This window comes from Acomys minous (genome assembly GCF_964271855.1).
Source record: "Acomys minous genome assembly, chromosome: 5".
Taxonomy (NCBI): domain Eukaryota; kingdom Metazoa; phylum Chordata; class Mammalia; order Rodentia; family Muridae; genus Acomys; species Acomys minous.
This window is the reverse complement of record NC_140494.1, coordinates 130,431,645-130,458,717: the sequence shown is the minus strand read 5'-3', so window position 1 is coordinate 130,458,717 and position 27,073 is coordinate 130,431,645. Positions and strand designations below refer to the sequence as shown.

Sequence of the window (27,073 nt, the reverse complement as noted above, 5' to 3'; positions counted from 1 at the left end):
TGGACTATTAACACCCAAAGTTTAAGGCCTCCCTCAGAATCATTCATTTTTCTACAGCTTTATTGAGATTAATTCCATACATTATAAGACATTCCTTTTGATGTATGTGGTCTAGGCATTTTAGTCTAGTAACAGAGCTGGGCAACTCCCACAATGATTACAGCTACCTAAACATGGGGCATTACACAAAACCACAAGTAACTTCATATCCACCCACAGTCACTCATCTTAGCTCTTGGCAATCACTAATCTACTCTGAGTCTGTACATTTGCCTCTTCCAGACTCTTCTCAATTAAGTATGGTCATACAATACTTGTCGTTACCACGTTCTTTAAGTTTCATGTTTACAAAGTTGAGCCATATTATATATGTTTCATTCACCTTTTAATTGTTGATAATATACCATCTGTGGATATATTACATTTTATCTATCCATCATTTGACAGATATTTGGGCTGTCTCTGCTTTAAGGAGTGATGTTATAAACAATTGTGTGTAAGTTTCTGCGTCAGGGCAGATTTTGTCAAGTGCTTTTTTCTGTCTATTTAGATGACTGTGTAGCTTTTGTTTTTATTTGACTAATATGGAGTATTAAATTGATTGTTTTCTATACTAAGCCAACCTTGCATTCCTGGATAAATTTCTATGTGGTTGTGGTAAATAATCCTTTGTAATGCTGTTTCGCTCAGTCTGGACATATTTTATTTAGGATTCTTGCCAACTATACTCATATGAGATAAAGATGTAGGTTTCTTGTGACTCTGTTAAAAGTCTGCCTATATTTTGCCACAGTTTTTAATTCAGAATTCTTTCCAGTGGCTTGCTTTGTAGATATTACTTTCTAGTCTGATCCTAATTGGATGCAGGTGATCTTCAGAATGTAGTCTTTACTTTTAAGGCAGCAGACTCAGAGTGTTCAGGAAGAGCACCTCCCTTCCACATCCACATTTGGGGTGCATGGTTCATATATTGCAAAATTATAATGGCAAGCAAAAATCAAATAAAAGTTTGAAACCAGAATATAAACTCTTGACAAATATAAAATTCAATCATTTTAACTATAAATTACCATTCAAGTCTATTAATCTTATACAAAATCAGTAAGAGACCATTTAACTAAAGATCATTAAATTTGCCATTACTCAGCTTTGGGAAATTTCTAGATCTGCTCTGTCAGATATGCTGGTCATCAGTCACACGTAACTATAGAACACTCAGAACATGGGTAATGACGCTAAGTTGTGCTATAAATGTGAATTACACACCAGATCTCAAAGAATTCATGGAAAAATGGAAAAGTAAAATATGGAGTTACCAATTTTATAGCAATAGGCGGAAATAATAGTGTATTAAACATGTTACCAGTTTCACTTGCTTCTTTTCCATTTCCTACTCTTGTTGCTAGATACAGCTCTCACCCTTCCTGCTGGGCTGCACTGTTGTGGACCTGTGGCTACCCGGTCAGTGCGGCTGTCTGTCAGCCATGCGGTAGTTCTGAAGTGCCACTAGCTAACAGAGGAGAATGAATACAACATTGCTAGTTCTATTATCCTGTCTGGGCCTAGCCAGATGCAAGTGTTCCTTAGCATCTAGTCTCTAACAACTTTTTTAATCATCTGAACCTGAATCAAAGACATGAGAGAATAGCAGATTTGTAATGATCAGGGATCTGTAAGCCACAATGCATATTTGCCTTGATGTTTTTGGTATGGCTTACTAGGCAAAAAAAAAAAACAAAAAAACAAAACAAAACAAAACCAGTCTTCACATTTTCCACTGCCTGGAAAAATAAGATATTTTTGATGTACAAAAATGACATAGAATTCAAATTGTAGCACCTATGAAAAAGTTGTACTTGTGCACAGCCTCACTCACAAGTTCATATATCATGCATGCTTGCATGCTTGGCACCAGTTAGGCATAGTGGAGCAGGAGATGGAAACCATGCTGCTTGCAGAATCTCCAGCACATGGCTGCTCTACAGCATCCCTGACGTTGCTCCTTGAGGAGCCTGGGTGCTCACTGTGGGTGTTGAGCCTATGGGCACTATTTGCAGCATGGGGGGGGGGAGGAGAGAGAGAGAGAGAGAGAGAGAGAGAGAGAGAGAGAGAGAAATGTGTACCAGAGGACAACCTCAAGTGTCTGTCATTCCTCAGGAGCAGTTACCTTCCTTCAGTTTTTGAGGCAGAGCCTCTTCCCTGTCTTTAAACATGCCAAGCAGCTCAGGCTAGCTGGCAGGCAACCTCAGAAATGTGCCATCCCCAGCTGCCCAGCAGTGAGATTATAAATGTGCACCACTACATCTGCATTTCCATTAAACCCCTTTCCTCAGTCATAGGACTCTTAGTCAGCCCGTGGTCTCTCGTGTACTTACCTCAGTAGAGCCCGTGAATGCAATCTTGTCTATGCCAATGTGAGACGCTATTGCTGCACCTGCTGTTGGCCCATACCCCGGCAGAATATTGACGACCCCAGGTGGAAAGCCAGCCTAAGAAACACAAGTTGAGGAAGGTGTGTGTGAGTGTCACCCTTCAGGTCAGCTGGGCTCTGCGTCAGTCACAGGTTCCACATGAGGGAGGTGACCTACCTCCTTGATGAGGGCTCCCATGTAGAGCGCACTGAGTGGCGTCTGTTCTGCTGGCTTTATAACCACGGTGTTACCACAGCACAGTGCGGGAGCAATTTTCCAGGTGAACATCAGCAGAGGGAAGTTCCACTGGAAGGAAAAAGCAAGGTTGGTAGGCAGTGGGAACATTTTTCCATTACTTTTTTTCTTCTTCTAGGATTTTAAAAGAAGCTTTGACTTCTCAGATTTGAAAACTGTCCTGAATATAAATCTACTCCACCACAAAGTGTAGACCTTTGGGGGCTTGATGACATCATTTTGAAGGGAATGGCACTAGTTTTGAAATGCCTCCTTTTCTCTGCTCAGTGTGTCATCACACACCAAACACCACCTAAGGAAAGCCCATGCTGGAAGGGATCAGGGAGTCACTCTTTGTGTTTAGCTTTACTTTTTATTTTGCTTACATATTTCAAAAATTGGGCTTTGTTCTGAAGTTTCATTATGTGAAATTTTCCCTTAAATTTAGGAGTTTTACACCAAGATTTTCACATTGGTATGAAAAATGTTTTATGTATAGTAACTAGAAACTAAAATCCTACCTACAATTATCTCTAAGACAATGTGAATTTCAATGTGTCATTTTTTGTATATTTTGTCATAAAACATGCAACTATACATTTTACAAAATGTACCCACCAATGAATATACCAAAATGCCATAAGCATTCTTTCTATTGCAAAATACACCTATGCAAACCAAACGAAGGTATCTTTATGAGAATATGAACATGGGGACTAACATGATTTAAACGGAACATTAATCTTGTACTGTCATAAGCTCAGGCATGAGATTCCTTACTATCAAGTGTCATTGATAATTTCACTAAGGGAGGAAACAGCACTCCTGGTCTCCTGGATTCAGCCTCTGACCACAATGTGTTTCTGCCTGAAGCATCTCAGCTGCCATCCCTGAAGGATTCTCACTGGCTCTGGCAAGCTGCAAAAATATACAAGTGTCTTGCCTTCACCAAACACCCAATTTCTTTCCCCCTTGGTTGTTTATAAACTCAGGAGTCCTTGGTGATGTTTTAATTCCATCTACAGTGTGTAAATCTTGGAGGCAGTAATTGAGGGAGCTGGCTGACAAGAGCTCTTGCTTTGTGAGGGAGGCTGCAGCTCTGAGGGTCCGGGAGAGGGACAGGTTTGATGCTTGCAGAGAAGGTGGCAAACGCAGAGGATCTCCCTGATTGGAGGAGAGGAAGAGCTCTAACCAAACCTTTCTCTTTCCTTTCTTCATTCTCCAATGAAAGTCACAAATGGACCAGGGCTTATTGATCATCAGAACAAATACTAATAATTTCCTAAGAATCTTTGGATCTCCAACTCAAAGATTATTCTTGAGTCATTCTTCTGTGTTGAGAGAAAAATCTTCTTGTCTTATCTATACTGAGTTTGGTGTCAGCACGCCCTGCCCCTCCCCACTCAAGTCCCAGGCAGAACTATGAGAGAGTACAGTCAGAAACTTGGGTGACACTTTGTGTTGTGCCAAGGGTGTATGGGAGAGAGCGAAGAACAGTGTTTAATGTTCCAATCCAAACACTAGTCACTACATCTATTTTTCTTTACAAGATAGAAAACAGCCCAGGATGGTTTCAATTTGGACTGTGAGGGTAACTGTACTGCTGTGTCTTCTGAAGCCCCATCTCTCTAGACTCTTATGAAAAGAGGCAGCGGGAAGAAAGAGATTAAGAGCTCATATAAAACAATACGCCTGGAAAGACGGTGAGTTACCATTCTGATACACAAACAAGCAAATACAACCTCACATTATTTTCCATAAGCAGATAGACATTCATAACCGAGGGTGGGTTATTTATACACTGTTCTTTGCTTTGCTTTGCTTTGCTTATTTTTATCAGGAGAATTCTGTGACTTGAGAACTCCACTTGTGGTAATAGGCCTGAAACTCTATTCACCTGTTCAAATAAGCATTTGCAGGGAGGCTGTTAGAGATATGTCAACAACATGAGCTCAGGTTTTTCTTCCCAGTAATGGGAAACACACATCACTGAGGACCATGTTTTACGTGTCTTTAAGAGATCTGGGTCAAATGAAAATAAATACAAAGTGTGAGGAGATGCACTCACTGGGATGATCTGTCCACATACTCCAATGGGCTCATGTCTTGTGAAAGTAAAGTAGTCTCCATCTGAAAGAAAGAAGTGTGGTCACTCTACAGAGAGGGTCAAGGGGGTCAGAGGAGGCCTGAGGTGGCAGCAAAAGCCAGAAATGAAGTCGAAACACATCCTACTCACCAAGCACCACAGCTGGCATTTGTGTGTGTGTGTGTATGTGTGTGTGCATGTGTGTGTGCACGCGTGAGTGCGTGCGCATGTGTGTGCATATGTGTGTGCATGTGTGTGCATGTGTGTGTGTGTGCACGTGTGTGTGTATATGCATGTGTGAATGCACACACGCAATCATGAAAGAGGAAACTTAGACCTGGAACACAATAAAAACTCAGTTTTATGACGGGCAGCTTGGTCTTCATGTGGAGCAGGGGTCATATCTGACATGGACTCTGTTGCCTGCTTTTGGATCTCTTTCCCTAACTGGGCTGCCTCGTCTGGCCTCAGTGGAAGAGGATGTGTTGGGGTGGGTTTGTAAGGGGGCTCCCCTCTTCTGAGAAGGGATGGAGGAAAAGGGGAAGAGGGCCAGTGGGTGGGACCAGGAGGAAAGGAGGGAGGGGGCTGAGATCGGAATGTAAAATTAATGAATGAATTTGACAAATTAAAAAAACTCAGTTGTATGTTAACACATACAGAATAGTCAGCTGATTTAAATGCTGTGGTACCTCAAGTTTTTAAACGGCTTTTCTGGGTATTTTTCAAAATTAAAAGCCGTTAAGAGAAAGTCTATTGAACAAATTTTTAATGCTGGGCAGCTGGAAAGTATGAGGAAGAAAAGTAAGATGTATTCCCTACTCAGTGCAGTTGTCATAGGCAGAACCTGGGTCCTGGGGACACAGGTAGGTCCAAAGTTCCACCTCAGGGAGGTGTGATGGGAGGGTGCCCTTGTGTCCCTAGGGGCTTGGAGGATGAGCGGCAGAGATGCTGAGCAGCCTTGATTCTCTTGTAGACACTGGAATAATTAGCCAGGAATTCCAAACCAAATTCTTTAGAGAAATGCTGTTACTTTTATCTGGTTACTTTTAAAAAGCTAATTGGGCCAAGTCTTTGCTTCCTGTTTTGTTGCTGGCCTGTGGTCACCTCTTAGTGGTTTGTCTGTCAAAAGCAGCACCCTGCAAAGAAAGGGAAGTTACCACTAATACTCAAGAGAAGCCTCCCTATTGGAACTGGAGATAAAGGTGAGGACAGGAGGGCGTGGGTGAGACAAAGATAAATGACTCATTAGGTTGTGTATATTTGTCTCTCAACACATCTTAACAACTAACATTTATCACCCAGGGTTTTTAGCTAAGTTCAAAATTATGTTTTTAAATAAAGTTCTCTTTCTGCTCCTCTTGCTCCCCTGCCCTGTCCTTCCCCCCCCCCGCCCCATTCTTCCCCCTTCCTTCTCCCCCGTCCTTCCCACCCCCTGTCCTTCCCCCCCCCCGCCATCCCCCCATCCTTCCCGCTCCCATTCTTCCCCCTTCCTTCTCCCCCTTCCTCCCCCCCTCATCCTTCCCACCCCCGTCCTTCCCACCCCCATCCTTCCCCCCCGCCATCCCCCATCCTTCCCACCCCCGTCCTTCCCACCCCACGTCCTTCCCCCCCCCGCCATCCCCCCATCCTCCCCCCCATCCTTCCCCACCGTCCTTCCCCCCATCCTCCCCCCCTCATCCTTCCCACCCCCGTCCTCCCCACCCCACGTCCTTCCCCCCCCCCGCCATCCCCCCATCCTCCCCCCTCATCCTTCCCACCCCCGTCCTTCCCCCCCATCCTCCCCCCCTCATCCTTCCCACCCCCGTCCTTCCCCCCCCCGTCCTTCCCACCCCCGTCCTTCCCACCCCCATCCTTCCCACCCCCTGTCCTTCCCCCCCGCCATCCCCCCATCCTTCCCACCCCCGTCCTCCCCCCATCCTCCCCCCCTCATCCTTCCCACCCCCGTCCTCCCCACCCCCATTGCCCCATGCCCTATCTCTAGTCCTTCTCCAGATCAACCACTGCTGTTTTTCTACCTTCATCTCGCCAAGAAACTTTCACTTGCATGCAAGTTCATATGGAAGCTTCTCCTCACAAGTGTAGCCATGCTATTGTCTTCCACCCTCCTTTATCAGTCACGCAAAGGGCAAGGCAGTCCCTGGGTTTAGCAGCAGAGCGCTGCTACCTCTCCTGAGGATCACCAAGGTAGCTTTCTGCTTACACTACTGTAGACAATGCAAAAACGTAACACTGTGTATGTTTGTATATCTATGCTGGGATTTCTTGATTAAAGTGTGTTTTAATAAATGTTTGCAAATCATCTTTTATAAAAAGTTCTAACAACATGCTGACTTTTCTACTCTTTAACCAGTTTTCTCAATATCTGAATTTTAGCCAATCTGAAATCTGGAAAACGCAACTTTTTGTGTTTAATTTTGAATTGTGTTTAATGATATGTAAGGATGAACATACTGACCATTTTCAATTTTTTCCTTCAAATTTAAATCCTTTTCCTTTTTTCTACTGGGCCCATTATTTTAGTTGTTTGAGGAACATTGTGAAAAATCAAGGAAATTAGGTCTCTGTCACATTTTTGCAAGCTTTCCCCCCAATCTTCACCTCGTCTCTTGGGCTTGTTTAATAGATACTAGGCTAAGTGGAGGAAAGAAGGAGGTAGGCAGGCTTGTGCAGGCGGGGCAGCGAGTCAGAATGTAGAAACTATTCATAGGATGACATTTAGTCCAAGTGGTACTTTAAAGATCAAGTAACTACACCAACTATGTATGGAAACAACTCATGAATCTTCTGAATAGATGCTGTCAGCTGTGCCAATACAAGCCACCACTGCCCATCAGCTTACTGTTCTCTGGAAAGGTGAGCAGCAACGACACTCGTCAATCGGCATGGAAAGCTCCCACACTAAAACTATAGTTAGCTAAGGTGCTGCACTCAAGTGGCTAAATACAAAGCAATGAATCTGGAGTGGGGAACAGGACAAACACTGAGACAGAGGACAGATGTGCTCCAAGAAAAAAAGGGAAGATGAATCGAAGAATACAGTGTTTGTTTTAGCACAAGTGGAGAAAACAAGTGGTTCAGAGTAAATTCATTAGACACACATGTAATCACAGCATAGTGATTCCTAGGCTTCCCCATCTCTGTCCTACATATACAAGACTGTAAAGGTATCATGTATGTCAAAAACTACTGAAAAAATGAAAGCAAACTGCAGACCATAGCTTTAGAAGCTGATCTTAAAGGGAGTAAACTTCACATGATGATTGTGTCCCAAGATAAACTGAGCTATGAGGAATAAAACGTACTTGGTAATCTGCTCATAGATTTGATACACACTGAGCTAGAGGCTGGCACAGAAAGGGCACAGACTCTTCCAGTCCTCGCAGCCGGTTTCACTAAGTCCCAAATAAGGAAACATGGGATATCTTGTCTCTTGAACTTTTCCCAAGAGAACACTCAGTGAAAGAAAAAAGAAAGGGCCCTGGGCCTGTGAACTCAGTGGGTGTTCCTATATGTCCAGGAGATACTCTCAACTAGGGAGCTGTGATTCCTGGAAAACATGAGAGATGCACCTTCTGCCGGGCCCCTTGGGGAGGACTCAGGGCCCTGCACGGCTATCAGGGTCCTGCTCCAAGTCCCCCACGCTTCTAGATCAGGATTCCCAGGGGCCAGTCCTTTGAGAGACATCTTCCTGATCTTGTCCACTGACACTAGCTTTCTCACATGCTTCATGTAGCAAGTCGGCTCACTCCTTAACAAGGTGCACAGTGCTATTTGACGGCCTCATTTCAAAGAAAATTACCAAGTGACAAGTTTCACAAGTTAGTAACATTGTCCTGCCCACATTCTTCAAACCTAAGAATGAAAATGAAATAAGTCTACGTGTTGACTACTGTATGGGCCCAGCTCTGCAGGCTGCCCATGCTGTCTGGAATTATGTGCGTAGTGCTGCCCACACTTCAATGCTCAAAGCACCAATGATCTTCCTGAATCGATTCAGAACCCACTGCCATGAAGACTGTGCGAACCTCACAGTTAGATGTCCCATTGTGCTATGAGCTTGGTTGAACAGTACATTTCCACTGCGTATGCACACACAGTAGGTACATTAGGAAAAGCCTTTGTCCTAAAGGAGAAAGTACAGAATACGCCTCTTCGGTATTTGTGAAAAATTGAGCCACTCCCTATATTTTTTGTTGGGGATTTGATAAAATTACACAGGGGATGGAGGGAGGGAGGAAGAGAGAGAGGGTGAGAGAAAAAAAGACAGAGACAGGGAGATGGAGACAGAGAGAGGTCAATATTTAGTTAATTAAAAGTTTAATATTTAGGGGATAGAGAGATGGCTCAGAGGTTAAGAGCACTGACTGCTCTTCCAGAGGTCCTGAGTTCAATTCCCAGCAACCACATGGTGGCTCACAACCATTTATAATGTAATCTCATGCCTTCCTCTGGCTGCAGGTGTACATGCAGGCAGAGCACCGTATACATAATAATAAATAAATAAATCTTTTTTAAAAAGTTTAATATTTGAGTAATTCCTTCAAGGCAAACATTACTTTTAAAGTCAGAGACTATAAATGCCTTAAATTTTTAATATAACTTTTACTCTCCTATTCTGGCACATCCTGCATATAAACTAAAGTCTAGTGATATAATTATAGTTATAGTCAACAAATCTCAATGTATCAGAAAATGAGACATGTGATATGAACCTCAAGCTACCAGTGATAATAAACAAGAGAATTTCCATCGCTGTAGCAAGTCTTATACACCCAGTAACATGTTTGGGGTATAGCTCAATAACAGAGCATTTGGCTTCAGTAGACTTACTCTGGAGACGGCAACCCTTTAAATAGTCCAAGTATTAAGCATTGAGACTAAAAACATAAAATTATTCTGTTCTGTACTCTCGTACACTCCAATGTCTGCAGACACCATCCAGGCCTGTCTGAGCATTTTACAACAGTGACAAATTCTGTGGCTGCTCATTCTTGTCTGAAACTTTACATTAGCATGAAGTAGCACCAACACCAACTCCTTCCCGGGGTCACTGGGAGATTCTAAGATGTGGTATGATATGTTCCCGAGTTTCCACCAATAGGTCTCGGTCCTATCACTATTTTATTACACAGTCTTGAAGAAAAAAGTTAGTTTACTCCTCTGTACTTGGTTTCTGTGTCTATAAGTGAGATTAGCCTACGGGTCCCTCAGGTTCTTGCAGCATCTCTGCAGCGTCTCCAAAAGGTTCCTTGTGAAGCTGACTTCACCGCTTCCTGTCACACCCATTCAGATCCTGCTAACTATCCTGGCTCTCCTGTAATGGGTACAGCAAACAGCCTTAGCTCTCATTATGATTACAGAGGACGGAAGAGTTCACTTCTGCATTCACTATGACAGCGCCAGAACAAGCTGACTGAAGGCAAAAGCTTAGGCTTTGATCTTCATCTACGTTTTTAGCTCATCCTTCAGTTTAACAGGTAAAACTGGAATAAAGATGAAACATAAATAACTACAGATGACTTGGATAGTATTTTTTATTAAAACTTCTTTTAAAAATGTATTTATTCACTTTACATCCCAATCATAGCCCCTTCCTTCTCTCCTTCCAGTCCCATCCTTCCTTCCTCTTCCCCCATCCACCACCCTTCTATTCAGAAAGGGGAGTGCCTTCACCAACACACCCCAGCACACCAACCCACAGCAGGACTGAGCACATCCTCTTCCCCTGCAGCCTAGTGGGGCAGCCACGCCCGGAAGAAGTGGAGACAGCCCCTGTTGCCCTTACTAGGGGTCCCACGTGAAGCCAGAGCTTCTCATCAGCTACTTCTGTGTAGGAGACAACCTGGATAGTTTTTTTTTTTTTATCTTCGCTATATGTTGACATATCATAAAGCCTTTTTAAAACAAGATTCATCTTAATGTGTGGGTCATGTTTTCCTATCTACTATAAGAACCAATAAAATGGACACATTCAGAAGAAATTAGGATGCACCACAACTCCTCTGTCACACTTAGCAAACTGTAAATAAGCTTCAGTTGATCCCTCATCACAAGGAAGCTATGAGCAGGAGAGGAACAGAGGACTGTGATGGAATACTACTAAACTATTAAAAACAAGGAAATCCTGAATTTTGTGGACGAATGGATGAGACCAGAAATGATCATAATGAGTGAGTTAATCCAGAAGCAGAAAGACTCATATGGTATATACTCACTTATAATTGGGCACTAGACTAAAAGGTATGTCCCACAAAAGTCTTCACTTACAAGGAGATTGGGATAGAGGTGAGGACATCGTACTGAGACTCTAGGTAAGAGAAATATAGGAGATGGGGAAATAGAAGGACCCAGAGGGTCCTAGTAACCTACAAGAAGAACATCGTGATGGGTGGATCAGGGCCCAGGGGTGTCTGCTCAAACTATTGCACCAACCAAGGACAATACAAGTAGTAAACATTGAACCCTTACTCTGATCTACCCAATGGACAGGACACTCTCCACACTTATGTGGAGAGTGGGGACTGACTCTGACCTGAACTCTGGTGCTCCATATTTGACCACCTCCCCTTGGTGGGGAGGCCTGGGGGCACTCAAAGAAAAAATAAGCAGGCTACCAATGAGACTTGATAGCCTATGACCATATAGTGGGGGAGGAGGTCCCCCTCGGTCTTAAACCTAGGGGAGGAGATAGGGTGAAAGCGGGAGGGAGGGAGGAATGGGAGGATACAAGTGATGGGATAACAATTGAGTTGTAATCTGAATAAATTAATAAAATTAAAATTAAAAAAACAAAGATCAAAATGAGGAAAATATTTCCCAGGGCTGCTACGACAGAAGAGATAATAAATGAGCAAGAGGAAAATATCCAATAAATTGAAGTAATGATTATTATTAATCATCACAAGTAGTAGTTGCCACAGGAGGGTCAAAGCACAGGATTTATGGCCAGAGAGAATGGCTCCACTGAGTGCTAGGCCAGGAAATAATGGATAGTTTAATAAGGAGAATAGCATCAGGGCCCTTGTGAATCCAAGATATTGCATAATTCTGCAATAGCAGCTACTTGTGGGTCTTGAGTGAGATGGAATAGAGTGTGGTGGGTGAAACCCCAAGTCACAGGAAATGGCATCTTGTTGAAGGTTCAAAAATGATCACCCCTTCCCCTCTTCCCAAAACCTTCTAGAAAAAGGCTATCCTTTAAGAAGACAAGTAAGGTAGATACTTTTTCTCTGCATCTGATTGTCTGTCTATAGTCAAAATATACAAAATACAGTGACACAACTCTTAACACACATTTTGGTTCTTAGACCTGATGATTACTAGCCAAGTCACTTTGTTGAGACAGTAAGTTTTACTATCTTATTAGGCATACACTCTTTTAACTCCAGTTTGTCTTACACTGGAGTCTTACACAGATCTTAAATGTGAAAAACCATTTAATGTGTTCAAATGTTATGCAAATAAACATTCATTATTTCTTGTTATGATGACAAACAAAAACGGGGGACGTTTTGTAGAGAAATGTTGATAACACAAAAGACCACAAGTCCTAAATTCTGGACTTCGCTATAAAAAAAAAATCAACAATGAAATCAAATTAATATTGAATTACAGCATTGCAAAGGACAAATGTGAATGGGCTGAACCAATATGAAAGTAAATATCTAGTAATTATGACCTTCCTTATCAAGTTTCCCCTCAGAAGCCCCCGGCTTCTGCATGTTCCGTTTCCTCAGTCTCTTTCCTATAAAATTTCTTCCATCCAGTAACTAAAATAGATACTCTGAATCCTCCTCTGCCGCAAGCCCTTCCCTCCTGAGAGTCTGACCTAGCTCCTAGCTGCTAGTCTTTGCGTACCTACTCCATAGCTGACTGACAAACTGACTGAAGTGGCTTTCCACACTTCCATGTAGACTACATGTACACAAGAAGAGAGGTATCATCAGGGTTGGTGACACAACCTGTTTGGCCCTGTGCTCAGTTCAAGCTGTCACAAAGCCCAGTGTCGGCACTGTATATGGCTACTCTTTGTGTTCAGTGAAGTATTTCTAGTAGAGCCTCATATTTCCCTTTTTAATATACTCATGTTTCACATACCTACAGGAATGGTCATTCCATGAATTTTATCAGCCCAGCCTGCATAATACCGCAGGGTTTTGATGACTCCCTGCAAATCGATGTAAAATGCTTGCAGGAATGGCTTGCCACCATTTAGGGATTCCATGGTCTGCAGGGAAAAAAATAAAGAAATGTTAAGATCTCAGAATTTTGTAGTGACACACTAGTTTCTGTAGAAGAAGAAACAAGAAATACAGGGAACCTGGCTGGGTATAAGTGGTGATGCACACTTGTCCAACTCTGCTTTCCCAGACAGGAGAGTCTCCACTCTTAACACATACGTGTGCTAGCTATTCTTGTGCCTGTGTGTTTTCCTTAACCACTGTCCAGATATATAAACACAGCGCTTCTTTAACTGATGATAAAGAAATGCTCTGCTTGTCAAACCACCTCCTGTTATATTAATGGTCAGAGTTGAATGGAGATCTTCCTGAGAGTGCACTAGTAATATGAATCCACAAAGAGAAGCAGGGATGCTGGTTTTCTATGCATTCAACATGGACATAAAATGTTCTTCACAGCTGCCAAGCCCCCTGCTGAGAAGTGAAATATTCATGGTGCATAGCAAGCTTATTTATTACCACTAAATAAACAAGATCTCCTCTGGGGAAGCCCAGACTTTAACAATTTAAAGACTGGTTTTTGTAAACATTTATGTTAACAACCATTATCTATTAAGAGTAAAGTATCTGGTCCATTTATAAAAATAGCAACAACAAACAGCTTTACATTATAAACATCATTTTAATGACACGTTCCTAAATTGATTAAGTCTGTTACAAAAACAATGGCCATTAAAACAATGAAGACTATTTTCACTTGAGACATACTAGGCTATTAGAAGTTCAACAAATGAAATAAGCAAAAATAGATATTTACATTTTCATGTTTCTCTCTAGGAGAACATTATGTAACACATACTGATATAAAATTATTTACTTACTTAGAAAACTAAAACTGAAAATTTTCCACTCAATGAAGCTAAAGAATACTATTTGCCACTGACAACAGCAACACTTACCTACTTACTGCACAAAACAAAGTTCATTTTTAAGTGCTACTTTGTCACCACACTGGCTCACTTTTATAAAAAGAAGTTCCAATAATTTCCCAGTTCTTAAATTGGACAATAAATTCTCTATATAGTTTGCTAGCAAATAGCCAAAGTCTACAAAAACAAAGAGAAAAAGTGGGGCCCATAGCATTTGAGGACCATCCAAGGATGGATCCCCTGGCATACACTTAAGGACACTTAAGTGGTCCTTAGCTCCAGAAAGTCTTCTTTCTCAAAGAAACTAGCTATTTAGAAAAGATTTATTTTTTATTAATTGTGTGTGTGTTCGTGTGCATGCGCGCGTATATGGGTATAATCACATGAACATGGATGCCTGTGGAAGCCAGATGTCTGATTCCCTGGATCTGGAATTTCAGGCAGTTATGAACTGCCCTATGTGGGTGCCGGGAACCTAACTCAGGTCCTCAAAAGAGTACTATGTACTTGTTTTTTAATTTTTATTTTTAATTTATTATGTATACAGTGCTCTGCCTGCATGTACTCCTGCAGGCCAGAAGAGAGAGTAAGATCATATTATAGGTGATTGTAAGCCACCATGTAGTTGCTGGGAATTGAACTCAGGACCTCTGGAAGAGCATCTGGTGCTCTTAACCTCTGAGCCATCTCTCCAGGCCCTAGTATGTACTCTTAACTGCTGAGCCAACACTTCAGTTCTCAAAGCACTTTTATTAAAAACACACACACACAGCAAAATCCATCAGATAAGAAGTCCCTATGTGGTGTGTGTGTGTGTGTGTGTGTGTGTGTGTGTGTGTGTGTGTGTGTGTGTGTTTGATTGATTGTTCAAGTGAAAAAAATGGCGATATCTCTCATGATTCTAAAAGGGCAGAACAAATGGAGTAGAAAGTAGTATGGGGGTACATATTCGCCTTTTCCTATTTGATTTGCAAAAGAGCCACTTGGCATTTGTCTTTTACAGATAGCCTAGAGGTCCTGTTTCTTGATGCTTTTGTTTTGTTTGTTAAGTGGATGTATTTTGCTTTGCTCCTGGGAGGTGTGACAAAGTGAAAAAGGAAGATTCTTAGTAGAGATGCAATGCTGACTTTTTCTTCAAAATGCCACAAAAAGCTTCCCCAAAGATATCTTATATTTCATATATATACTACACACCCCCTAACTCCCCTACCCAACAACACGTCACAGAATATGTCCCAGTTGAGTGGTCTTTTGGAGTAGAACCCTAACTGCTTTCTTAGTTTACTCACTGCAAGAACTGCCCTGTCCCGTTCTACCAAGTCGGCAAGCTTGTCCAACAGACGTCCTCTTTCAGAAGCATCCATCCTTCTCCACACTGAACCAAGAGAGAAGGCCAGGCGGGCTGCCTGCACTGCTTTGTCTATATCCACCTGTTAAGAAGAGGCACAACTGAAGAGAAATACTCCACACAAAACGTGATGCTTGAACCCAAGTGTAGCAAGAAGAACACGTAATCCTTGTTTTGCTGTTACTGGTGGTTATTCCACAGAAAATCTTTAGGCAGTGCATACCTTGTCTGCTTCTTGAACTTCACACACTTGCTCTCCTGTGGCTGGATTACAGACAGGGAACACTCTCCCACTCTCTGAGTTCTGCCATTCATTGTTAATAAAGATCTACAGAAGGACACAACAAAATGGGATATGAGATATGGGAGATCAGAAGCCGGCCAATGGCCAAGCAATATGGGGCACACTGGTAATACCAGCTCTATGCACTTGTAGGCACAGACATGTACATTCTGAAGTGTGGAAAGACATTCAAAACAGGACCAAGTCCAGACTCGCTCCTCCTCATGCAGGAATACCTTCTTATGACATCTGCTTCATCCAGGGGCGAAGTAGGAATATTACCTTCAGTGAACATGCCAACCAATTAAAATGCCCTTCGATCAATAAAAAAAGAAAGACAGAGTCTTGTGTACGACCCCACACGGAGGGGTCCAGTTTCTGCCCGTTATCTACAGGCTGTGTAAAGCCCTGGGTTAAATGATGGCCATTAGGACAGTCGTGCCAGTTTCTCTGATGGAAGTCTTAGAGAATCTTCAAGGAACCTACATTCTGCTGGAATAAGCATTTCCCTAACCATAGTCAGCTCCTGAGTCAAGAATTGACTGTGCCTGGTCTAAGGAACAAGTTAAACACGTCACAGGACACATGTGTTAGCAATGCCAAAGGGCTTCTAGAACTTCAAACTTGTCTAGAGTTCACTAGAGGCATGCTTTTCCTGCATTTGATAAGGATTTTAAAGAGTTCTTCCCCGTGTCCCATTCCTTAGTCTTTGGAATAAACAGCCATGGTCTTCTGGATTCAAGTTTAGTTTTTAAGTTTTCCTGTGGAGTATATTTCTATGGATCACCTGTCTTTCATTATTTCTTGGAGGTTTTCTAAAGATCAAATTTAAAATTACTTCAGAAAAATTCTCTTTACATTTGTTTATGTTTATTCCTGTGTGTGTATACATGGGTGCTCACTGTGGCACACACACAGAGATCAGAGGACAGCTGGTTGAGGTTGTCTCTTTCCACTATGTAGGTTCCAGAGATCAAATTCACATAGTCAGGCTTGGCAGCAGGTGCTTTTACCCACCAGCAAAAAGAAAAACATTAGTTGCATTAAACAGGATAAGATTCATGCTTTCTTATTAGCATTTCTAGATCCATTGATCACTTAAAACCTTAAGACAAACTGGAGGGACTTAAGGTTATCGCACGCCCCCTGGCTCTTGACGCATTATGCTAGTTCCTTATCTTAGGATCAATTTCATCATCACCCAACACAGATTTCCAGTGAATGCTTAGAATACAAAAATAGGAAACTATGAAATCGTGGGATTGTGTAGAAATGAGCAAGCCACCGTGAGCACACTGTCCTTTAGGCTTTTAGTTACAACAACTACGATAAGACATTTCAAGAAGCTAGAAAACAGAGACATCATCTGGGTCATATTTTTTAACTTTTATTGTCCATAGCTAAGAATTCAGAATTAAGTTTCTTTATCATGGGACAGAGGACAATTAACAGAGAAAGGCCCTTCACAGCTTTTACATCAGAAGGTGGAGGCAGAAGCACAGATGCACCAGGTGTTTGGTGAGGGTGCCAAGAGCTGTCTAGTGAAGTCCTTGGTTAGGAGGCTCTACAATAACTTTTCTCAAACTCTAATCACAGAATCAGCCTGAGATAGTGTAGCTCAGTGATGGAGCGCTGCCTCATATACATGATCCAGAGTCTGATCTCCAGCACTGAAAAAAGAAAGGGTGCTAACAAACAATAGTGTTCCTCTGTCTACCCCCACCCCACCCAGGTCAAAAGAAAAAAAAAGGAAAGAAAAAATAAAAATCACTCAATAAGAATTTACTCATTTAATATTGTGTGAGAAGGCTACCAAGGCACTGGGCCATCTTCTTTTAATAGAAATATATTTGATAATTCTTTTATCTTCATGATGTCTATGAGCAAAACTTTACTTGATACAACATTTATAAAACTAAAAATGAAAAGTTTTATTTATAATATTAAATGAATTATAATATTAAGAAGATGGCCATCTGCACTGTGAGAAGGCAGAGGCCAGAAGAACCAGAAGCTCTGGCCTAGTGCAGCCCAGCAGAGTGTGTTTAAAAATCTGGCATCAGTATTTCAGGTGAGGGAGCTATTCCAGACTCATGCATGGAGCTGCTGTGCAGGTGACTGTGCTCACAGACAGTGCTTACCTCAGTTAACTGTATGACACCCAAATGTCTCGCTTGCTGTGCCTCAGTTAGCTTGTTCTCACCCTTCCTTTATTCTCATTATACCGTTTTCAAAAATAACTGAAAATGTAAAACCTTGCTAAAAATATTAGAAAGGGTTCATTGGCATCAGAAGGGAATGTGACTATTCCTCATATGCAGTGCTATTATGAAGGGGTTCCCAGCGGCCAGTGCTGGGATCTAACTCTCCTAGAACTCCAGTGCTCTTCTCTGTGGTCTAAGCTCAGTGTCCGCACCACTCCTACTTTGCTCTATGCTCCAGCTGTTCCTTCCTCCAGCTCACCAATGCTTACTTCACTTGGACCTAAGCTGTTAGTGTCAGTGTTTCTATTTTTTTTAACTTCTTTGTTATTAAAAATAATGATAGTAACAAATTAATCCCCATGGAATGACATGGACTTCTGATATTTAACAATATAGTTTAATGACTAAACAAGGAATCAGTAAAGTTCCTCGCAGTCAAATCCAGGCAACAAGTATGAAGAAGTAAGCGAGGTAGGTGCTCACCATCTATCAATCAAACACTGCAATAATCTGAGGTAGGTGCTCACCATCTATCAAACACTGCAATAATCTCTACTACAAAAAAGTAGGTGGACAGCGAAATTTGTAGGAAAACTTTTAATGAAAAAATGACTATTCTTTTATTCATGTCTCAAGGCTCTCCCTTCCATACTTACCTCTTGCGAAGAGAAAACTACTACTTGGCAAGTTACCACTTCCTCCCTGAAATCAGACTTGACAGAAGTAATGAGGCAAACTGGCATCACTTTGCTCCTGATGTGAGGCTGAGAGACATGGGGTCCCCTCTGGAGTGTTTTTCTCCAAAGATACAACAAAACTCTGGGTGATGTAAATTGGCTTTTCTACAGAGCCAATGTGACAAAGAGGGAAAGGAGCAATAAGCCACCAAAAAAAAAAAAAAAGTGTATCATGTCACATGGACTAGCTCCTGGGCCAGAGGAGAAAAGAAGAAGAGAAAAGATGATGAGACAACTGGGAAACTATGATTTGGGCAATAATATTATGCCAAACGTTGGTATTATGCCAAAACATCCTCATTTTTAATATTATACTGTGGTTATATGAGAACAGCTAGGGAGTCTGGGTGAAGATTTAACACTAGTTTTTCAACTTTTTGTTGATCTGAAACTATTTAAAAAGAAAAATGTTGAGAGTTATGAATCCTCTTTTAGTGCCTATCTTTTTAAACTATAAAATATCAAAACAAATAATTTGAATAAAAATATAAATGGCTCAACGCCTTCCTTTTCCCAAAGTAACCTTTAAATGTGAGTTTATGGAAAATAAATTAACTCAAAGAGTAACTTCAAATATGGAGCTCTGTTGCTAGAAATGCTTAATTTAAGGTTTTTCATGTTATTTTGACACAAAGGCTTGTTATCAAGAAACTAGGAAATTCTGCCTTACAGTGTTATGAGTTTCAGGGTGGGTTGTAAGGGAAAATGTGGACTTTCCCACTATAGAGTGCTTCAAAATAGAAAAACAAAAAAACAAACAAACAAAAAACCCTCCGACTCCCTGTGCGACTACTGCTCAATTTTGTAAATTACAAACATTCACTTTTAACATCATTCTGTGGTGTAAGTGAAGGCAAAACAAACAGATGGCCCATAAAAGAAGAAACCTGCCCTTTTCGCGTTCCTAAGAGGAGGGGACAAATTAGCTTGTGAATGTTAACTTTCTTTTCATGGTTGTGAAAATCTGTTCCACTAACGTTTTATGGGTTGTTGTTGGTATTGAAAGACATACTGGATGTGGTAGGCTCTTAATTAATGTTAGTGGAAAGGAATGTCTATCGGGAGGGGAAATGAATCACTGTCCAGAATCTTTACAGATAAGGTTAGAAATACAATAATACCTCTGCACCAAGACAAAATCTCAAACATACTGAAAAATGAAGATTTTTTAATTTGTTTTTATTGTGTTCTGTTGTACTTCATACAAAAGGATATCTGTAATAAAAACAGCTAAGGTATATCTTATTGAAGACACTATGAACACACTATTAGCAGTATCCTGAGTGCTTCTTCCTGACTCTGCCTCCAGCCTGCCTTGCCTGCTGCTAGAGTTAACTGCTAGCTGGACTTTTCATTCATCTATTCTTACAATCTTCTTTCTTTTCCTGACATGGTAAACTCATTATTAAAGGCAGCTCTCTACCTGATCTTGTGAAATATGTTGTTCGGTCATCTTCACATTCAACATTGTATCTGTTCGTCCTGTGGTAACTGAGAAATCTACATTTCAACCTCCCACCTTGGCATGAACCTCTTCGTGTAGGCTTTAGCTGTATTACCTTTGTCTCTATAAAAATTATTTATTTTCTTTTTTCTTGTACCATACTGTCTCATTATTAGACCCTTTTGGTATGTCGGTCTTGAGGCTTAAATTGGACAATACTAGCCTTCCAACTCCGTCCTCTGTAAATAGTTAACTATCCTGCGCTTCTGCCTTTCCATACCCACCTTAGAATCTGTTTGCTGATGGCCACAGAGTAATTTACTAGAACTTTTGTGATTCTATTTAATCCACAGATCAAGTTAAGAAGAACTGACATTCTAACATGCCTAGCCTTCCTATTCATGGAATACCCTTCTATTTGTTTAGATCTCTTTTGATTTGTTTTAGCTGAACTGTGGGTTATAAAGAATGTATTCTCATAAAGATACTGAAGCCAGTCTCTTATCCCGCAGCTCCTTCAATGGCACTGCGTGTTTTAATCTTAAACCCCAGTGCTTGTTTCTGGCATAAAGCTTTCTCCTGGAACCTTGTTGTAATCCCTCGCTAGTCTTGGGAAGCTTCATATTTTGGAGTGAGGGGCAGAGTCCTAGAGATTCTACAACAATCGCTTCGAGTATAAACAAAGACAATCTCTTCTTTCTCAGTCCATACACCTTTATTTCCTTTTCTTAGCTCACTGACTAACTAGGAATACGTTATAATATTAGAGATGAGTGACAGCAGGGGACATCTTGCTTTTTCCTAGTATTAAGAATGAAAACATCTGGTTTCTCACCATTAAATATACTGATGGCTCTACATTTTGTATAAATGTTCTTTATTAAGTTAAGAAAATTCTCTTTCTGGTCCTAGTTTGTTGAGAAGTGTTTTGTCTTGAGTGGGTATTAAGATTGTCTCAAATATTTTTCCTATAGAGACATGATGATACAACTTTTTTCTTTATCAGTCCATTGGTCAGGAAATACACTGGTCCATTTTCATATGTTACTGGACTAAGTTTGCAAATATTTTGTTGAATGTTTTGCAGCTATGCTCATGAGAGTCTGCTTTGTAGTTTTCTTTTCTCATAATCTTTATATGCCTTTAGTATTTGAATAATGATAGCCCTATAAAATAAATTAATGTCCCGCTCATCCTACTTTCTTGAACAGAATGTGAATAATTTATTTATTTATTTATTTATTTATTTATTTATTTATTTATTTATTATGTATACAGTGCTTTGCCTGCATGCACACCTGCAGGCCAGAAGAGGGCATCAGATCACATTATAGATGGTTGTGAGCAACCGTGTGGTTGCTGGGAACTGAACTCAGGACCTTTGGAAGAGCAGTCAGTGCTCTTAACCTCTGAGCCATCTCTCCAGGCCCGAAGAATTTATATGTTTGATAAAAGTCAGCAGTTGTAACACCTTGATTTGATGATGCTTTCAACTTTATTAATTACCAGCTCAATTTCTTGAATACATTTAGGCTTACTGAAATTTATTTTTCCTTGTTTAAGTTTTGGCTCAATGCATCTATAAAAGAATTGTTCATTTCACTTAAGTTATCAAGTTGTGGATCCATGGTTGCTCATAATAGTTTTAAATTTTCCTTTTTAATATAATACTTTTAAATGCCTCCTTTTTTTCATTCCTAATATAGGAATTTGGTTTTTCTCACTTTCTCACATTTGGTACTCTTACTGATTTTTTTTTTTTTTTTTTTGAGAAAACAGCCTCTGGTTTTTATCAGTCTTTTTTTTTTTTTTTCATATAAGCTAGTTTTTAAAAGTATTTTCTTCATTCTCTGGTTTCCTAACACAGAAGCTTTTTTTCTTTTAATATATACATTCAATATTATTTTGATGTTTTATTTTTATTTAGTTAAAAATATTTTCACTTTCTCTTGAGTTTTTTTCCATTGGCCAGGGTGTAGTTTAGAAATATGTTATTTAACCTCCAAGCATTGTGAGGAAGGATTGCCCAGCTATCTTTCTGTTCCAGTTCAATCCCCTGCGGTCTGAAAGTATATTTGTCTTATTTCTACTGTTTGGAATTTGTTAAATGGTGTCTCTAGTCCTGCCTGCGGTCCATCCTTCTGCTGTTCTCGAGTATCCTGCTGTGCTGGGTGGGGTTTATCTTACTGTTCCTAGGACCTGCACCTGCATTGCTGCTGGAGAAAGCCTCACTTCTGTGCTTTCCCTTAGCTCTCCACTCATTTTCAGAGCATGGTTCATTTTCATTATTAGAGGCAACAGCAGTAAGGGTACCTGCCACTGGTTCTTCTCTTTCATACTGTAACATTTCATATTATAACAGATGATTATATTTAACATATAGGATAAGGCAGAGACTGGAAATAAAAATATCTTTAGAAATGATGTAATTATTTATGTAGAAATTCCTAAGAAATCTACAAAAATAAGACTATAAATTTAGCAAAGTCTTAGAATATAAGGTCAATATATAATTGACACAATATCAAAAATCTCTAGAAACTGAAGCTTAGACACATACAGCTGTAATGTGCACATATACATATTTCTCCAGGATCTGCTTGCACTGTGACAGAAAGATCTTTAAAAACATTATTTCCTTCATTGATTAAATCAAAGTCTTGTGTAACTACTTCCAGCAGCAAACACTAACCTCTTAAAATACAGGAATTTAAAAAAAAACTTGCTTAAAGAAAAATCTAAAAAGAAGAGCTATGGGTCAGGCTGGTAATGCACAACCATGCACAACTCCCTCTAACATCTTTTCTGTGAAATAAATTGATAAGACATAAATAGCATAATTTGGAACTAAAGTGGCAGAGAATAATTAAGCATAAATTTTTTATTTTGTAGAAAAAGAAAACCCTGTGTAATCTTTCTTAAAGGAATCCTGGACTTGTTGGTAAGTACTATTGAAAACTCACAGAAGATATGTCCTCTGCTGTTCTGGGACTTATAATAATATTTCACAGAGAGATTGCTTTCAGGAAAGTTAAATGATGTAAGCAGTCTGTGACTTAGTGCCGAGATGGACAGCAGAGATAAGTATTGTAAATGTTCTCTTCAGGGAGGGAGGGCCTGCTGCGGTGGTGGCCGAAACGTTAGAAGAACACTTTGGGAAACAAGGAATAATGAGGGAAGATGAGCTGGAGCAGGGCAGGGCAGGTGGAGGATGGAAACTCTATCCCTAATAAAATGATTCCGCTGGCCTGACAGCTCCTCTTCTTTGACTGCAGCCCCTTTCTGGGGAAGCATCTGATATCCTGGCTTAAATGTGACAGAGAAGAAAGAAAGGCAAGTCTAGCTTCTCTCCTCCTGTTGCTGAGTCTGGCCCTGTAGACAGCCCGCAGGATTGGGCTTCCTCAGGCTCTACACCATCAGCCCTAGCACAACATCATCTTCCAGGTAGGGAGTGGACATTCAGAGAAGTAAGGCCCAGGAAGCAAGGAAATCCACTTAAACAATAGTAAGTAAATCCAAAAACACAGAAGAAGCAGCCAAAGGCATAGAAAGTAGGAAGCCATGCCAAAAGAGAAATAATTTTCAATGTTATCAACTAACCTCACATTTATGAAGAACAAAGATAAAATCGGGTGGAGAATAGCATGGGAGAAAAATAAGTTCCCAATGATACACAAAGTTATTAAGATAGTGCAAGAAAAATATCTTTAAGTTTACTTGTCTTAAAGTAGAAGAGGCCCTGAAACAACCTCACAGATTTGATGCTGTAAATAAATCAATAGAGAAGGAATTCACGGATTAAAGGTGAGGAAACATGGATAGAGGAAGTATATCCTGGCAATAAGTAACTAAAGAAAATATTCAAGGAGAGTGAGGGAATAGAGGGAAAGATGGAGCACAATGACACAGAGAAAATACACCTCTCAGGAGAAGTCACAACTTAAACATTGACATTCTGAATTATTCCGGCTTAATAACTAGCTCTCTTTTTCTTTTCTTAACCATGAAACTATGTTTTAAAAAATCAAGACCAACCCAGGCGTGGTGGCGCACGCCTTTAATCCCAGCACTCGGGAGGCAGAGGCAGGCGGATCACTGTGAGTTCGAGGCCAGCCTGGTCTACAGAGCGAGTCCAGAACAGTCAAGTTTACACAGAGAAACTCTTTCTCAAAAGATTAAAAACAAAAAACAAAAAACAAAAAACAAAACAAGACCAGTCAGCAAAGAGAGAGCCCATGAAAACAAGCAAACAAACGCTGGCAGGCATATATAATGATTGTGCTATGAGAACGCTTAATTTGCTGTAGGCTTGAGTCATGGTCGTGGCCTCGGCAGCCTCTGCATTTTGCTAACACCCTCCCAGTGAAGGAGGAACTGCAGAGGGTGTGGATGCTTGGGCAGTGTCACAGCGATATCTGTAGGCCTGTGCCCTGAGTCCAAAAGATTCCAAAAAGCCATGCAAAGAAATAGAAAAATAAAGACCAGGAGCCAGGCCAAGGAGATCAGTAGCCTTAGGTTGCATGTAGGCAATGTCCCCAAAGGTCTTGGGGGTCAATGGGACTCTAAAGGGTTTGCCTTCTTCTTTATAATGCCTAATAAATCTCTATTTTCAGTGGCATCAATGCTTTCTTGTCTGTATTTGCTTGTTTGTTAACCCAAGAATTTCCCTATATAGCCTCTCCTCTCCTTTTTTTTTTCCAAAAATCTGAATTGTTGAACTCAGGAGGCTGTGGCCCTGGACATGGGTTTCTATGGTCTCTTTTTATTAGCACCCTCCTGCCCTCCATCTTTCTATTTGTTTCATATCTCTTTTGCCAATATTTGTTGAGTGTCTACTCTCTTCTAAACATTGTGTCTGTAGGGTCTCCTAGATTTGTTTTCCTTTTTCTCTAGGCCAAGTGCATTGTATCTCTCAGCCTAAGCGCATTTGTCTCTCTCCGGCATGTGGTCCCATCAGTGAGAGGGCCAAGGAGGCTCCTGACTCACCATTCCAAGAGACAAAGACCAGGGCTTCCACATCCACATCAAATCACATGCAAATAATTTTTAAGGGGAAGTAAATGACTCCTGAGACCAAATTGCTTGTAGAAAGCAGGCTTGGATAAAACAAAACCAATTATGTATAATCTACTGTCCCATAATTCTTAACTGTGCTACTGGCATCTGTTTTAGTAAAAACAGAAAGAAGCAGTCAAGAGGGTGGCTTTGATAGAAGCATGTTGAATGACAGCATCTAGGGCCCTGTTGGAGCAACATGGCACTGAAGCCAAGCACACACATGGCGTCAGTGGTGACACAGTCCCAAACTGGAAGAAACTAGATGTGCCATCCATGTTGCAGGAGGACTGCTACTGGTCCTGGTTAATGTTCCTTTCTTCCTGTTCCACTTTCTATAAACAAGGTAATGCCTATACAAGCTCATTACTGTAAACTGAGCACATTTAAATTGGTAGTAAAACCAGAGTATTTACTCTAGTGCATGTATAAAGTGCCTCGTCCAAGGTTTTGGAAATGTTTCAAGTTTTGAAACCACGCAGCTGGCAGCTTTACAAGGCAAACCTTACACTGAAACCCCTCACTCTGGAAAGTCTCCTGGTGTCCCGTGTCAGGTAGTACCATTCAGCAGGCATCCATCTCCTCCCGCCCCTTGGATTCTTTTGCAATAAATTTGCATTCACATGGCTCTTATAACTCTTCCAGCACTACAGGCTCCAGTGGCTGTTGATTAAACGTATGTATCCTGCGCATTCAATCTGACTTTCATTATGGTCACTTCGTAAAACTGCCCTGAGCCGGACAAGCGATGACACATAGCAAGAACCTGGAGACCCTGCAAAGTCTCAGATGAGATTTTTCCCCCCTCTCTCTCTCCCTCTTTATTAATAGTGACCACTTGATGGCCTAGCTCTAAATCAGCCCGCATATTTGACAGCAAACGTTCCTGTCCATGGATTATATATAACCTGTCCTAAACACCAGATGAAAAAGGGATAACCCCAAGAAAGGAAGGGCTTGCTTCCATGTAAATCATGTTACAAATTGGACAACACCCAGAGAGTTCATTGTTCGCCCGCAATTGTGAAGGCCATTCCCGTTTACTATTCCCCTGGAATGGATGTTAATTAAGGCCGACTGAGACCATAAATCACCCTGAGAGTTTTACAATGTAATTCAGCATTAAGCATATGTATTTAAATAAAAAGTAACTGATTAACCACTAGTGCTTTTCCAGAAGTTGCTGAGGCCATTTCTTTATAATAGAGGCATGTCACTTTTCATTTTTGTGGTGAGGAAATGAAAGAAGTATTATCTTTGTAAAAAGGTAATAGTTAGGATAGTTAAGGGATTCATGACACTGATTATTAGGAGGAAGAGAGGAGCTGAAAAGAATGGGGGAAAGGGGAGAACAAAAAGGTTAGTGGTGGCAGTTGGTACCTATCTCTTATCTACTTTATCATTATTTCTTCTTTTGGTCCAAGAATTTACTATGCATCTGTTCAACATTAGGCACCATGCCAGGCACTGGTGGGTACGAGTAACCTTGCTGGTAACATGAAGTGTGTAGTGCTCTGGTCGGGGAGAGCAGCCCAGCTGTTGCTGTAGTAATGCAATGTTAACAATGCTTAGAAGTATTCACTGAGTCTCTCCTATGCATCTAGATACATGCTTATAGAATGACATATCTCTGTGTGTGCATGTTCATGTATACAGGTTTATGACACATACATAAGTGTCCATGTGAATGTGGAGGCCAGAGGATTCCTTCCTCAGGCATCCTCCACTTTTTTTTAAGAGTCAGAGTCTTTTAGTATCCTAGAGTACCAAGAAGGGTAGGCTGGCTGGCCATCAAGCCCCAGGGAGCCACCAGCTCCCACATTTCCAGGACTGGGATCACAAATTCACACCACTATGTTTAGCTTGTTCTAGGGATCAAACTCACATCCCTGTGCTTGCAAATCAAGCATTTTACTGGCTGAACTATTTTCCCAGCCCCAATAAAAATGATATGTTTTATATTCAAATTGTATATAATAATATCAAAAAGATAATTTGTGTGCTTCCTTGAAATCGAACCAACGCAACCACACCTGTCTGACAGAAGCAGCAGGCCATTCTTCTGGAGCAAGGGTCGGGCTTCATCCTTGTGCACGGCTGAAGAGGCAGGGATGCTAAGGCACGTGCGCTTCAAGAACTGGGCTAAGAATCTAGATACATGT

The 27,073-nt window shown here is 40.9% G+C and overlaps 1 protein-coding gene across 1 annotated transcript in view; it reads right to left on the bottom strand.

Moving 5' to 3' along the window:
- The window catches only part of ALDH1A2 (aldehyde dehydrogenase 1 family member A2), a 79,103-nt gene that overhangs the window by 27,674 nt on the left and 24,356 nt on the right, over positions 1 to 27,073 (bottom strand). The window contains exons 2-7 of the mRNA XM_084782986.1: positions 15,412 to 15,516; positions 15,130 to 15,270; positions 12,829 to 12,958; positions 4,714 to 4,775; positions 2,589 to 2,717; positions 2,376 to 2,489 (exon numbers count right to left, since the gene is read on the bottom strand). Of these exons, the coding sequence (XP_084639112.1) occupies positions 2,376 to 2,489; positions 2,589 to 2,717; positions 4,714 to 4,775; positions 12,829 to 12,958; positions 15,130 to 15,270; positions 15,412 to 15,516 (681 nt within the window). The remainder of the gene's footprint in view (positions 1 to 2,375; positions 2,490 to 2,588; positions 2,718 to 4,713; positions 4,776 to 12,828; positions 12,959 to 15,129; positions 15,271 to 15,411; positions 15,517 to 27,073) is intronic.